Genomic DNA, 12042 nt, shown 5'->3' with positions numbered 1-12042 from the left:
CTCTCTCTGTCTCTGTCTCTGTCTCTGTCTCTCTCTAGTTTTAATGTAGATGTCTAATTGTTCCAGCACCATTTGTTGACAAGACTCTTTGCTCCTTTTTTTTTTTTTTTTTGCCTTTGCTCCTTTGTCAAAGGTCAGTTGACTATATTTGTGGGGGTCTATTTCTGGGTTCTCTGTTATATTCTGTTGATCCATTTGACTCCTCTTTCATCACCACATTTAGACATCTTTTTAAAAATTAATAGAGCAGGTAAGCTTTGCTTCACCTTATGGTATGACCTCAAATTGGTTTCTCCTCTCTGAGCTTCAGATACACTAGAGGGAGGTTGGAGCTAATCTTTAGCACTTCCTAACATGTATACTTCTCAGACCTGGTGAAGGATTATTTTTTTCCAGCTTAGAGTCTGCTCAGACTGTTAAATCTCTGTAAAATATGGTCAGATGACTTACTGGGAGAAAGGCCATGGGCTTATATGCTCATAGGTCAGATCATTATACATGTTGCTAAGTGCTCATTCAGCTTCTGAAATTAAAGTCTGTGGGTACATGTTCCTAAATGCTCACTCAGCTTCTGAACTTAAACTTTGTGGCAGACAGGTAGGTGGACGACACTTTGATAACACTGTTATATGCAGTGGGCTCAGGTTGGAAAGATGCCTGACCTGTTTGCCTAGAGCTGCTTGTGAGAACAGCAGCTGAGGTGAGGCCTGAGAATTGGCTTGTTCCAAGTAATGCGGGTGTCAGCGGTATGATCTTGTCTCCTCCAGGATCATACTCTGTTGCTGGGAGTCAGTCTGGCCCCACTGTGTCCCCTTTATTTAGCAGACTCCTCACTCTTGACCCCTGCCCTCACTCGAAGGCAGGGGAACCGCTCGGCGTGGTCCTGGGACCATGGTGCAGGGGCCCTAAGAAGGGGCTGTAAGAGAGGACTTGGAGGGTCAAGGTTGGAGCAAGGCCTGCTGCTCTGGGTAGGTCTGAACACCATTTCTGAGGGAAGGAGGAGACGGGCGTGAATGGCTGCGGTGGCTGGTGATGATCCATACTGGCACAGACTCTGGTGCATGCCCGAGACTTCCAGCCTTAGAACTCCAGGACCATAGGATCTTAGCACCTTTGAATCTTTGAACTTGGAGTCATGAGCTGTCTGAACTGGAAGGAGCTGCAGGGGTCACCTCATGGTCTAAGCTGGGTTATTCATCTGCTCTTCTTCCCCGGCCCCTGATGCAGACTTGAGATTGAAATGGCTGTTTTGCCTTTAACTGGCTGCCCTGTTTGTGCTGTGGGTGAGTAGGGGCTCCTTGGATGCCCTTGGCTTACCTGGATGCTTTTGCTTTATTTTGAAGCTTCAGACACTGTGTGCTCAGATTGACAGAGAACAACTCACAGCCCTTGATGACCAAGCTGCAGTGGCTCTTTGCCTTTCTGGAGCACAGCCAGGTGAGTGCAAGGGGGAGTTGGGGTGTGGTGGAGAGGAGGCTCTGGTCTGACACCCTTCCCTTCCCCAGGACCTGTCTGCATCTCGCTCTAAGTCCCTGCTTCCTGATGTAAGCTGTTCAGCCCCAGGTTGGGTCTGGCACGGGTTCATGGCCTATTTAGTGCCTTGTGGGACAGGAGAGGGAGTGTCTCTTTGAGCCCCTTCTGTGTTCTGCCCACCTGTCTCCCCTCAGTGATTCACTCCCTCACATTAGATGCTGCTTTGCTCATCTGTCATTTTGGAGCACTTGCACTGCCAGTCACCCTGAGGGGTGTTATTGTTTTGTTCACGGTCCCCGCCCTCATGGAACCTAAAGTCCTTAGCCAAGCGTTATGTGAGGCCCTGTGGGGGCCACGGAGGTGAGTCAGCCACAGCTCCTGCCTTCACGGAGCTCCCAGTCTGCTGGGGGAGGCAGACCTGCAGGTAACAACGGTCGTGCTCCAACAGAGGGAGGCGCAGTGTGTCGTATGCTCGCAAGGGAGGGAGGGGAGCAGACGATTGTGATGGTGGAGGGGATCACTGGGAAGATGGCACAGAACAGGCGTCGGCACATCTGGGACTTGAACTCTTTAAGTTTTCGATGGAGGAAAGGTATTTTAGGCAGAAGGAATGGCATTGAACAGGGTCTGGAGATGTGTCAGGAAAGAGTGAGTTCTTAGAGGATTGTTCTTCTCCGTGAACCTAATGCCATGCTCATAGGCTGCATGGCCTTGGTGGGATGGGATGGGTCAGGTCAGGTACAACTAGGAAGGGGGAGGACTTCAGAGAGGAGGCCAGATGTTTGGGACAGAGAATCCCCAGGTGGACCCTCAGGCCTAGCACTTGGCCGAGCTGGTTAGTGAGTGGCCTCCTGCTCCTGACCCCGTCTTTCATCTGCATTGGTCCTAGAGGCCTGCCATTTCTCCAGAGAATTTCCTGTCTGCATCCTGGACACCCTGGTTCAGCCCTGGCACCCAGCAGGACTGCTCTGAGTACCTGAAGTACCTGTTGGATCGGTGAGGGCGGCCAGACCTGGCTCTGCATGGGGGCTTCAGGGCTGGAGAAGGGTGCCTGTGGGATAGCCTGTGTCTCCGGCCCTGTTGCCTCCTCCTGGAAACGGGTGCCACGCTGCACTTGTGGAAAGCGTAATGTGTGTGGAGGCGTGTGAGGGGTGGGCAGGGTCTGCGTGTATGACCGGGGAGGGGTTAGTATGTACACACGCGTGTGCTGTGCTTGCCTGAGTGCAGGGGCACGTGCACGCAGGTACGGCCTGTCTTTGTGTGGCAGGTTTGTGTGTCTGTATGGGGGGGGGGGGCGGTATGTGGCACATGTGCTTGGCTTGTGAGTGTGCACGTGCATGGATGACATTTTGCACACCTGTGTGTAGTCCCTGTGCGGACGCATGCACACATCTAAACGTGTGGCCTGCAGATAAGGTAGATGGCACAAATCAGGCCCGAGCACGGGGCAAGGATCTGTGCCTGTGTGTGAAGGCCCTGCACTCTCTGCTCCAGGCTACACGAGGAGGAGAAGACGGGGACCAGGATCTGCCAAAAGCTCAAGCAGTCCAGCTCGCCCTCCCCACCGGAGGAGCCCCCCAGCCCAAGTCCCACCTCTGTGGAGAAGATGTTCGGAGGCAAGATTGTTACTCGGATACGCTGCCTCCACTGCCTCAATGTCTCCTCCAGGGAAGAGGCCTTCACGGACCTCTCTCTCGCTTTTCCCCCCACCGACCGCTGTCGCCGCCGCCGCCTGGGCTCAGTGATGCTCCCTGCAGAGGACGTTGGGGTCGGGGACCCCCCGTCACCATCCCAAGCCCAGGTTCCAAGCAGGGTGGGTTCTCGGAGGCAGAGGAAACATTGCGTCACGGGGGATGCCCCCGCTGCCGTCCTGGACATTGAAGGTCTGGGCCCCCACGGACCTGGGGGGCAGATCAGTGGGGAGGAGAAGGTGGAGAGGCAGGAGGAAGTGGAGGAGGAAGCTCGGGAGGAGGAGAGGCCCCGAGAGCAGGAGGAGGAGGAAGAGAAAGAGAAGGAGGCGGTGGCAGAGGAGGAAGAGAAGGCTGAGAAGGAGAAGGAGGCAGAGACCACAAAGGAGAAGGAAGAGGACGGCACGGGGCCAGGGAGCCAGAGGGGCACCGCCGGGGAGGGCTCCCGGTCCGTCCTGGACCTGGTCAACTACTTCCTGTCCCCCGAGCGGCTGACGGCGGAGAACCGCTACTACTGCGAGCCTTGTGCCTCGCTGCAGGACGCCGAGAAGGCAGTGGAGCTGAGCCAGGGGCCGCGCTACCTCATCCTGACCCTGCTGCGCTTCTCCTTTGACTTGCGCTCCATGCGCCGCCGCAAGATCCTGGACGACGTCTCCATCCCCTTGCTGCTCCGCCTGCCCCTGGCGGGGGGCCGCGGCCAGGCCTACGACCTCTGCAGTGTCGTCGTGCACTCGGGAGTGTCCTCGGAGAGCGGCCACTACTACTGCTATGCCCGCGAGGGCGCCGCCCGCCCGGCCCCCTCTTTGGGCGCTGCGGACAGGCCCGAGCCCGAGAACCAGTGGTACCTGTTCAACGACACTCGGGTGTCCTTCTCTTCCTTCGAGTCCGTCAGTAATGTCACCTCCTTCTTCCCCAAGGACACGGCCTATGTGCTCTTTTACCGGCAGCGGCCTGGGGAGGGGTCTGAGACCGAGCCAAGCTCTCCCAGAGGTCGGGCAGAGCCCACCCTCCACAAAGACTTGATGGAGGCCATTTCCAAAGACAACATCCTTTACCTGCAGGTGAGCAGGCCCGCCTGGGCTGGGGCTGAGCTCCTGGGTGGAGGGCTTCCTGCACAACCAGCAGCTTGGATGCGTTATTGCTCCACTGTGTCCTCCTTTTCTTTTTAATGTTTGTTTGAGAGAGAGAAAGCACACGTTGGGCGGTCGGGTGGGGGGGGGGGGGGAGGCCAGAGAGAGAATCCCAAGCAGGCTGCACCTCACATTGAGATCATGACCTGAACCCACATTGAGAGTCTCAACCAACTGAGCCACACAGACGCCCCCATTTCTTTTTTTCATGTTTATTTTGAGAGAGAGAAAGCTTGCATGAGGGGAAGGGTGGAGAGAATTCCAAGCAGGTTCCACAGGGGGCTCCAGCTCACTGTGAGATCATGACCTGAGCCACCCAGGTGTCCCATCTCCTTTTTCTGCTGTCCTTTCATCAGCTACTTTGTGCTGGGAATATGTTGGTGGACTACACAGACATAATCCTTAACTTCAGAGGAACAGACTTTCCGTTATTTGTTAACATTTGTCTCGTGTACCTGAAGGAGCAACACGGGGTTTTGTGAATGAAGAGTTGAGGCTTCCAGGGGGTACCCGGGGACCACCCTGCCCCAAACCTCTTCTCATGTGCCATCTACTCCCCTCTTTGGAGTCAGGGGCAGTATCAGAATACTTAGCAGCTGGAACAGCAGAGTAGTCGCACCAGGACCCGTAGACATTAAGTGCCAGGTAGTCGGTGTTTTGAGTGGGGATAGCAGGCCTGATTGTACATTTCTGTTGGGCTGTCAGAGGCAGGGTCAGCGGTAAGGAGTCTCCGTGAGGCTGGCCTCAGTTCAGCCTGAGGAAGACGTGTCTCACCGGTGAGTTTGTTCTTAATGCCTTGAGAGGCAGTGAGCTGGACAGTTGCATCAGGAAACCTGTGGAGAGGTCCCTGTGCGCTGTGACTTGATCTTTAAGTCCCTGGACCCTCCTCCCTGGTGCCATGTCAGGCCCTTGTTGGTTATTCATAGTCTTGTATGAATGCGTTTCTTTTATAAAACCGAGGGGCTGAGAGATTTTACTGGGAGAAGGAGGAAAGGTTTTGAAGCTGAGATACAGGGTAGAAGGATGGATCCTCTCCAACCCATCCTCCCACTGAGCTGGAACACTCCTTGGGCAGAAGCTGTGGCCCCAGGGGCCGTGGGAGACACTCAGAGATGCTGTGCTGGACGGCAGTAGGGCAGGGAGTGAGGGGAAGACTCTGGCTTCAGAGCCTGAATGTTAAGCCTCCCCCCTGCCTCCCCCGCCCCATCTGTGTTTCCAGGAGCAGGAGAAGGAGGCACGGAGCAGGGCGGCCTACATCTCTGCACTCCCAGCATCTCCGCACTGGGGGAGGGGCTTCGATGAAGACAAGGATGAGGACGAAGGCTCTCCGGGAGGCTGCAATCCTGCAGGTGGCAATGGCGGGGACTTCCACAGACTGGTCTTCTAATGTGGACTCTTCCCCAGCCTGAAACCTCAGGGGAGGCCTTGACCCCTTCCCTCTGGGAACTGGGTGGGGACGGAGGTGCTCTGCCAGGTGGGGTCTTGAGGAGGCGGGAGAGGATGCTTCTGGGACACCGGTCCTCAGCCTGAAGGGTCTGCAGAGACTCGGATATGGAGGTGAGCCCCAAGCCCCTGACACTGGGATCAGCCCCTTTAAGATTTTACACCCAAGTGTCCTGGTCAACTTGAAGCAGCTTCGATGGACACTGTCTGGGCCTTGTCCCCCTGTCTCCCCAGCAGGGCTGAACTCCACAGCTCTAGTGTTTTGGCATCAAGTAGCATTTCCCTTTCTAGCTCCTTTCAGACAATCCTATTGCTCTCTACTATAAAAAGCAGAGCAGCAAGTGGGGACCTGTGTGTCACAGCGGTGGCCACCTTCTTGTTTCTCTGAGGGGGGTTTCAGAGGCACTGTGTGTGGTTGCCTGCACCCGTTGTACTTTTTTGAGAGGAGTGGAGGTGGGAAGCAGCCTGGCACAGGATCAGAGACGGTCTCCCTCCACACCAAACAGTGGTGCGTAGAGGGGAGGACAGTCCCCTCGTCACAGCGGGAGACCCTTAATCCCCAGTCCCCCTCCCCCCTAGCCTGCCTCAGTGCCTGAGATGCCACCTTTTGCATCCCCTTTCTGGTGAAGATAGAGAATCCTTATTTTACTGCAAATGTGTTTGTGTTGCTCGCGAAGCCATTGTCCGTCCTGAGGAAAGCTGGCTGGCTCAGCTCCTCATCAGTTGGCTTTAGAGCGTGGCCTGGGGGCTGGTGGGGTGGGGGGTTGGTAGAGGAGCAGATATTGACCTCATTGTGCCCTGACACTGCTGTACCCTTCTAAATGGAGAGGAGAGACTCAGGGTCTCAAACAGGAATAAAAATAGGTTCTCTGAAGCCTTCAAAGATGTCATTCTTCCTGCCTCAGTGGCTGTGATGTCTGCCATGCCCTTAGGTTCTTGCTGTGTCTGGGCAGTAGTGACATGCCATGGGAGGTGAATGCACGCTTTTAAGTCAAAGGTGAGGACTCTGCCCAGAGGGCAGAGCTGGGTGGGACCGGTGGTGGGGGGCATACTCGGGTGCAGGCAGAAGGGAGAACACGTTCAGTATCCTGGGAGGCGGGACAGGTGCCCAGGCTGGGGGCTGCCCTATGGGATACTGTCCAAGGGACTCACCTCTCAGGTGAAGCCAAAGCCCTTGCATCTGGGGATTTTTCAGACCCTGAGAGCTCTAGACTGCCCAGAACTGGCTAGTGCTGTTACCTCCTTCGAGTACTTGGGGCACATCTGGGCCCGGAAAGGTGGGAGGCAGCCCCCTAGGCCTGCACTCAGGTCCTTCCCCAGATGCCATCTCATTCTTGGAGCTGGAAAGGCATGCACGAGTCCTTTCCACCAATGCTGCCCGTCTTCTTTGAGAGGGCAGAGAAGGGAGGGAGGCAGTGGTGTGGCCAGGGGCTTAGGCCTGTGCTGGAGGTGGAAATGTCACAGACCCTGGAGCCGGTGGACTAGAAGCTGGACCCATAGTGTGTCAGAGACCAAGTCACTCTCAGAATTCCTCTCTATGCTCTGTGCACCATTTTGTACATCAGGAATGCAAATTCCAAGGTAAGGAGGATTCATTCTTGTTCCCAGCTAGGACAGGTGCCCAGTTACTTACTATTAAAGTGAAAGGGAGCAAACTGGTGCCCACTGGAGCACCCAGGCTGGGTGTGAGTGCGTGTGGACTCCATCCCCTTCAGATGAGGCAAGCTCCAGCAGGTGTCTCCATTTGCTTCTAATGGACTTTATTGTTGTCCTGCTCCAACACCACAGTAAAAAGGGACCTGCAAGCTCCAGGCCTGTACCATGTGTCACCACAGCAAAAACAGGACCCAGTGGAACAGACTCCCACCCCACCCCTACTCACAGAGGATAAATACATGTTACAAATTTTTTTTTTAAAGAAAACAGAATAAATTAATAACTTAAGTGATTAGGCACCAACAGTGATTTGAAAAATTAAATGTCAATTTTAAATGGTCTAACAGGGCAAGAACCTAAGACTGGGCTGCCAGCCCATTTTCTCTTCCCAACAAATAGACAATTCTGTGCGACATGATTCTAAATTTCAAGACACGTGTAACCAACACACAAGAATACACACCACCAACTATCACATGACATCCTGAATCTCCAGGGGGCCCCTCAGTAGGCCATCCAGGGAGCTTGGGGAGCTCCAGAGCTTACTTGCCCAGCCTTGCTTCCCTCTTTGTAGACCAAGTGCTAACTTGCCTCCACCCTGTCCTCTTGGGTCCAGAGCTCTGTCAAAAGGGGGTCAGGGGGAGAGACTGGTCAGCCAGGGCTTGGAGCCAAAGCTGTAGCCCTGCAGCAAGTAAAGGGGGCAGGCTGGAGTGGAGCCCTTGCTCCACTCGCTCCAGAATAGTTGTGCTCCTCTCCTAGGAACAGGGCATAGCTGAAGGGTTTCCAATGTAGATGTCACTGAAGTCCATCTCGGGGAGGGGGCTGGGTTAACTGATCAATGCTCTGGGTGCTGCCTGGTGAGCCAGACCCTGGGAAAGATGCTCCAGAGCAGGGAGTTTTCCCTTCGCACAGCTCAGCGCGGAAGGGCCTCGGGCTAATCTAACACCCTTTCAAAGATGGTGGCCCCTTCACACCTGGCTTTTTTTTGCCCATCGCTCTGCAACCCTCCTTCCCACTCTGCTTGTTCCTGCTCCAGTTGAACTTTGCAGAGGTGGAGCCCCGGGCCCAAGGAGTCCTCGTGGGAGCTGTGCCAGCTGGGAAGGCATCCCCAACCTGGGGTCTACCCTTGCCAGGCCACCAGGGAGAGGGCCATTGATCAGCTTTTTAAACAGAACTGACAGATGTATACTAGTCACCTGACAGTTTGACACCTGTGAGCCCGAGTCTCCACCTTCAACGGGCCCATTTCCCCTTATGCTTCCTGCCATCTCTACCCTCCTCCCCCACTTCCAGCCTAAGGGTCTGGGAGGTACAGGAACGAAGAGCCCGAAAGGGGCCTCCTTGGACATCAGACCTGAAGACCTCCGTTTCTAAAGACTGCAGCCAATTTCATTCACATTGTGGTACGTTCTGAAAGTGCTGACATTGTAAGGCATCCTGGGGCTAATGGGGAGCACCATTAAACGCCCTGCCCTAGGAGACTTTGGAGAGGGCCTTACAGGACACGGTATAGGTCACTGCCACCAGCCCCCGGGCTTGGGAAGGATTGGACCCATACTCCCAAAGGCTTTCCAAGTCTTTTTCCTTCTTCCTCCATTGGACCCCCAGCCCTGCCCTCCTCCCCTAGAAAACTCCATCTTTGGCACCCCCTTTTCCTAGATACCACCTCCTCTGGCCTGATCTGCACCAACCTCCTGAAGAAGTAGCCTTGTTGCCTGTGCTCTCCAATATTTCCAGTCTCTCACAGCCGTTACCAATGCCCTCGTGACTCCTGCCACCCCTGCCTTCTCAAGCGCACAAACTGATTAATCCCTGTGTTTCCAGAACCTGGCCCCAGCAGGCATTACAAAATGCAGCTGAGTTAGGAGACGGGCTACCGTTGAGAAAATAATTTCTGCCAGGTCAGAGCTTCTTAGAGAAGGGCCAGGTGTGGGCTCGTAAGGGCTGATTGGTGACTGGTAGCCACCTCCACCAGGCAGGGTGGGAAGTCTTTTATTTTTTTCCCAAAGGAAGGAGGTCTCTTCATCCATGGTTGGACGAAACATCTGATCTGCCCAGTTGCCTCTGCAACTCTGGAAGATTTGGGTCCCCCCTCCCCAGGTTGCCAGAAAGTACCTGGGGGTGAGGTCCTGCCTCCTGTACCCTGCAGGGTCAGGTCTGAGTCCAGTGTGGCACTGGGCTAGCAGGGAGCGACAGCTGTAAGACGAACTGGGCAAGCACTATGGGCTCCAGGCACCACACTCGTACCTCCATTGGGCCCTGGCACGAGCCCCTGCTCTCCTACCCATCCTTGGGGACACCACTCTCCCCTGCCTGCTTTCCCGGCTGCCCTCGGTCTGCCCTGCACACGTGGCTCCTTCACTTTCTGCTCCTCTCTGCATCCCCAGGCACTGTCCACCTCCACCATCCTTACCCTGCCTCCCATCTGTCAGTCATCCGCCCACCCCCACCGCCTGTCTTGCACAAACTCACTTGCTGCACCCTCCCCACTACGGTATACGGCCCTAAAGCACCTCCAGTCCACCCCACGCTCCATCCCGACCCTGCATCACTTGCCTCCCTCCACTGCACACCCAGCACCGTCAAAGCCTCCTCTAGCGGGTCCACCTAGGGAATAGGGCCTGTAAGCTCCACAGTCCTGGGGGCCCTGACTCCACAGGGTCCTTGTCACCCCCTGCCCCTTGTTTTTGGTTGCCTATCCTCTGTTTTCCTTCCTTTTGTCCTCATTCTTCTGGCTCTCCCAACCTACAACAGCTACCAAGTTAGGAGGCCCCTGCCCATATCAACTGCCTTCTGCACCTGGGATCTCATTCCTCTGTCCCTCAAGACCACCTCTAACTTTCCTTCTCAACTCCATCTTTTGGTGGCCTTGCCTCTCCCCTACCAAGAAAGACAAGGATGAAGAAGTCCATGTCCACTTTGGTCTGCTGGTCCTGGGCTCCTTGGACCAGCGAGATGACGTGGCATCTTGTGGGACTTAAGGAGAGGTAGCCCAGTAGCTGGAGGGAAGAGGGCTTGAGGGCCAAGACCGTATGTGAGGTGTGGAATCTGGCTCAGAGCCCCAGCCCCTCCCAACGCCTAGTAGGTGTTTAGGTCTAAAGGACAGAAAAAGAGGCTGAAGGATGCTTTTTGGCAATAGCTCTAACTAAGGTGGGTAGAGGATGGCCATTACTGATAAAAATCAAAGGTGGGCCCTGAGTGGGCAGAGTAGTGCCTTGATCAGGCCCTCACCTCCCAGGAGAAGGGTTCAGGGTCCCTGACATCAAGTGCTTTGAAGGCCAGAGTGGAGGGGACAACTGGAGAGAAGGGGGCGGGGGCAGACGGGGAGGAGCCAGCTCCGGTGATTCTACCTCCAGGCGCCTCCCCAGACTTGGTGGCCCCTGTGTCACAGCTTGGTGCCCTTGGAAGGCTCCGAGGACTGCCTCACGTCTGTCCACTCCTGCATGGTGCTCTGCAGAGCCTGGGTCTTCTCCTTGTCCACCTGAACGTAGTCTACCTTCTCATCGGAAGTCACAGAGGACGTGGACGGCTGAGGACAGAATGGGGAAGTGCTGTGAGCTGTCAGTAAGGGGGCTCTTTGTGAGCTGCCTCAAAGGGAGAAGGGATGGGCCTCTGCCTGCCACCCTGACTGGCCTCAGGAGCCTGTATTCTCTTTCTGAAACTGGTCTTTAAAGCCTAAACTGCATCATTGCTCCTGCTCATGTAACAGCCTCTTGTCAGTGCTCCTGATTTCCCAACTCCTAGGGGACCCAGGTCTTCCATCTCTGCCTCCACCCACCTCCCTGTGGCCACTCATCCAGAAAGAATTTGCTGGGTGCCAACAAGCAGCAGCCAGCGGGGAGCTCTCACAGCCACCCAGTGGTCTGGACCTGGCAGCTAAGTATGCTTCCTGTGGAGGGCTTTCCGGGGCCCAGGCATCCCCTCTGCAGGTCCCCATATCAGAGGCACTTAGTTGATGCACCTAGACAGTGAGTTTTCAAAGAGGAGCTCAGGACCAGGACACAAGATCCCATTCTGTCACCCTGAGCAGCTCCTGTCTCCTGGTGTGGGTCCATTTGCTCAGCTGTACAAGGGGGATGGACTGGCTGAAATGGTCCTAGGGACTTCAAGCACCCATGTGTGTGAGAGAGGAGGCATGTGAGCCCTCTAAGACCCAGACTAAACGAAAAGCGGTAGAGTAGCCGGCAGCCGGGCACTCCACCACTCCCACCGAGCCCCGTACCTTGCGGTGGGGGCTTGGGGAGCTCGGCTGGAAGTCCAGGGCCAGATAGTCAACGCTGCCCGTGCTCTTCTTAGGGGCCGGACTGCTGGTGCCGCTGGGGATGGGAGATGCAGACACTGGGTTTTGCTATCACAAAGGAAGGAAAAACCATCAGTCAGTTGAGGAGACAGAGTAACCCACCACCTGGGAATACACACATCTCTGGGAGGAAGGAGAGTGCCCGCTGGGAGTCATGCACCAGGGCCAGGGACTTCTCATGTTCTCATTTAAGCCCTCACCGCAATCCTGTGATGTAGGTATTATTACTATTCTTGTTTATTTAAAGCAAAGATAAAGCTGTGGTTCAGAGAAGCAAAGTGACTTGCCTACGGTCGTACAGTTCATGAGCAGGGATGGGAGCCGGGTCTGTTTTTAACTCCCAAACCTGTGT

General features: G+C 55.3%; 2 protein-coding genes across 5 annotated transcripts in view; one reads left to right on the top strand and one right to left on the bottom strand.

Moving 5' to 3' along the window:
* Positions 1-6608, top strand: part of USP35 (ubiquitin specific peptidase 35) — a 55814-nt gene extending 49206 nt beyond the window's left edge. For all 3 annotated transcript variants that reach the window (XM_058687642.1, XM_058687643.1, XM_058687641.1), the window contains 4 exons: positions 1344-1437; positions 2363-2469; positions 2968-4222; positions 5511-6608. In XM_058687642.1, coding sequence (XP_058543625.1) covers positions 1344-1437; positions 2363-2469; positions 2968-4222; positions 5511-5678 — 1624 coding nt within the window. In that variant the 3' untranslated portion in view covers positions 5679-6608. The remainder of the gene's footprint in view (positions 1-1343; positions 1438-2362; positions 2470-2967; positions 4223-5510) is intronic.
* Positions 6609-8353: 1745 nt separating this feature from the next.
* Positions 8354-12042, bottom strand: part of GAB2 (GRB2 associated binding protein 2) — a 190817-nt gene continuing 187128 nt past the window's right edge. For both annotated transcript variants that reach the window (XM_058687645.1, XM_058687646.1), the window contains 2 exons: positions 11613-11738; positions 8354-10919 (listed from right to left, as the gene is read on the bottom strand). In XM_058687645.1, coding sequence (XP_058543628.1) covers positions 10776-10919; positions 11613-11738 — 270 coding nt within the window. In that variant the 3' untranslated portion in view covers positions 8354-10775. The remainder of the gene's footprint in view (positions 10920-11612; positions 11739-12042) is intronic.

Source organism: Neofelis nebulosa, chromosome 10 (assembly GCF_028018385.1).
Source record: "Neofelis nebulosa isolate mNeoNeb1 chromosome 10, mNeoNeb1.pri, whole genome shotgun sequence".
NCBI lineage: Eukaryota > Metazoa > Chordata > Mammalia > Carnivora > Felidae > Neofelis > Neofelis nebulosa.
The sequence above is the reverse complement of the archived record's forward strand: the minus strand, read 5'-3'. Positions and strand labels throughout refer to the sequence as shown.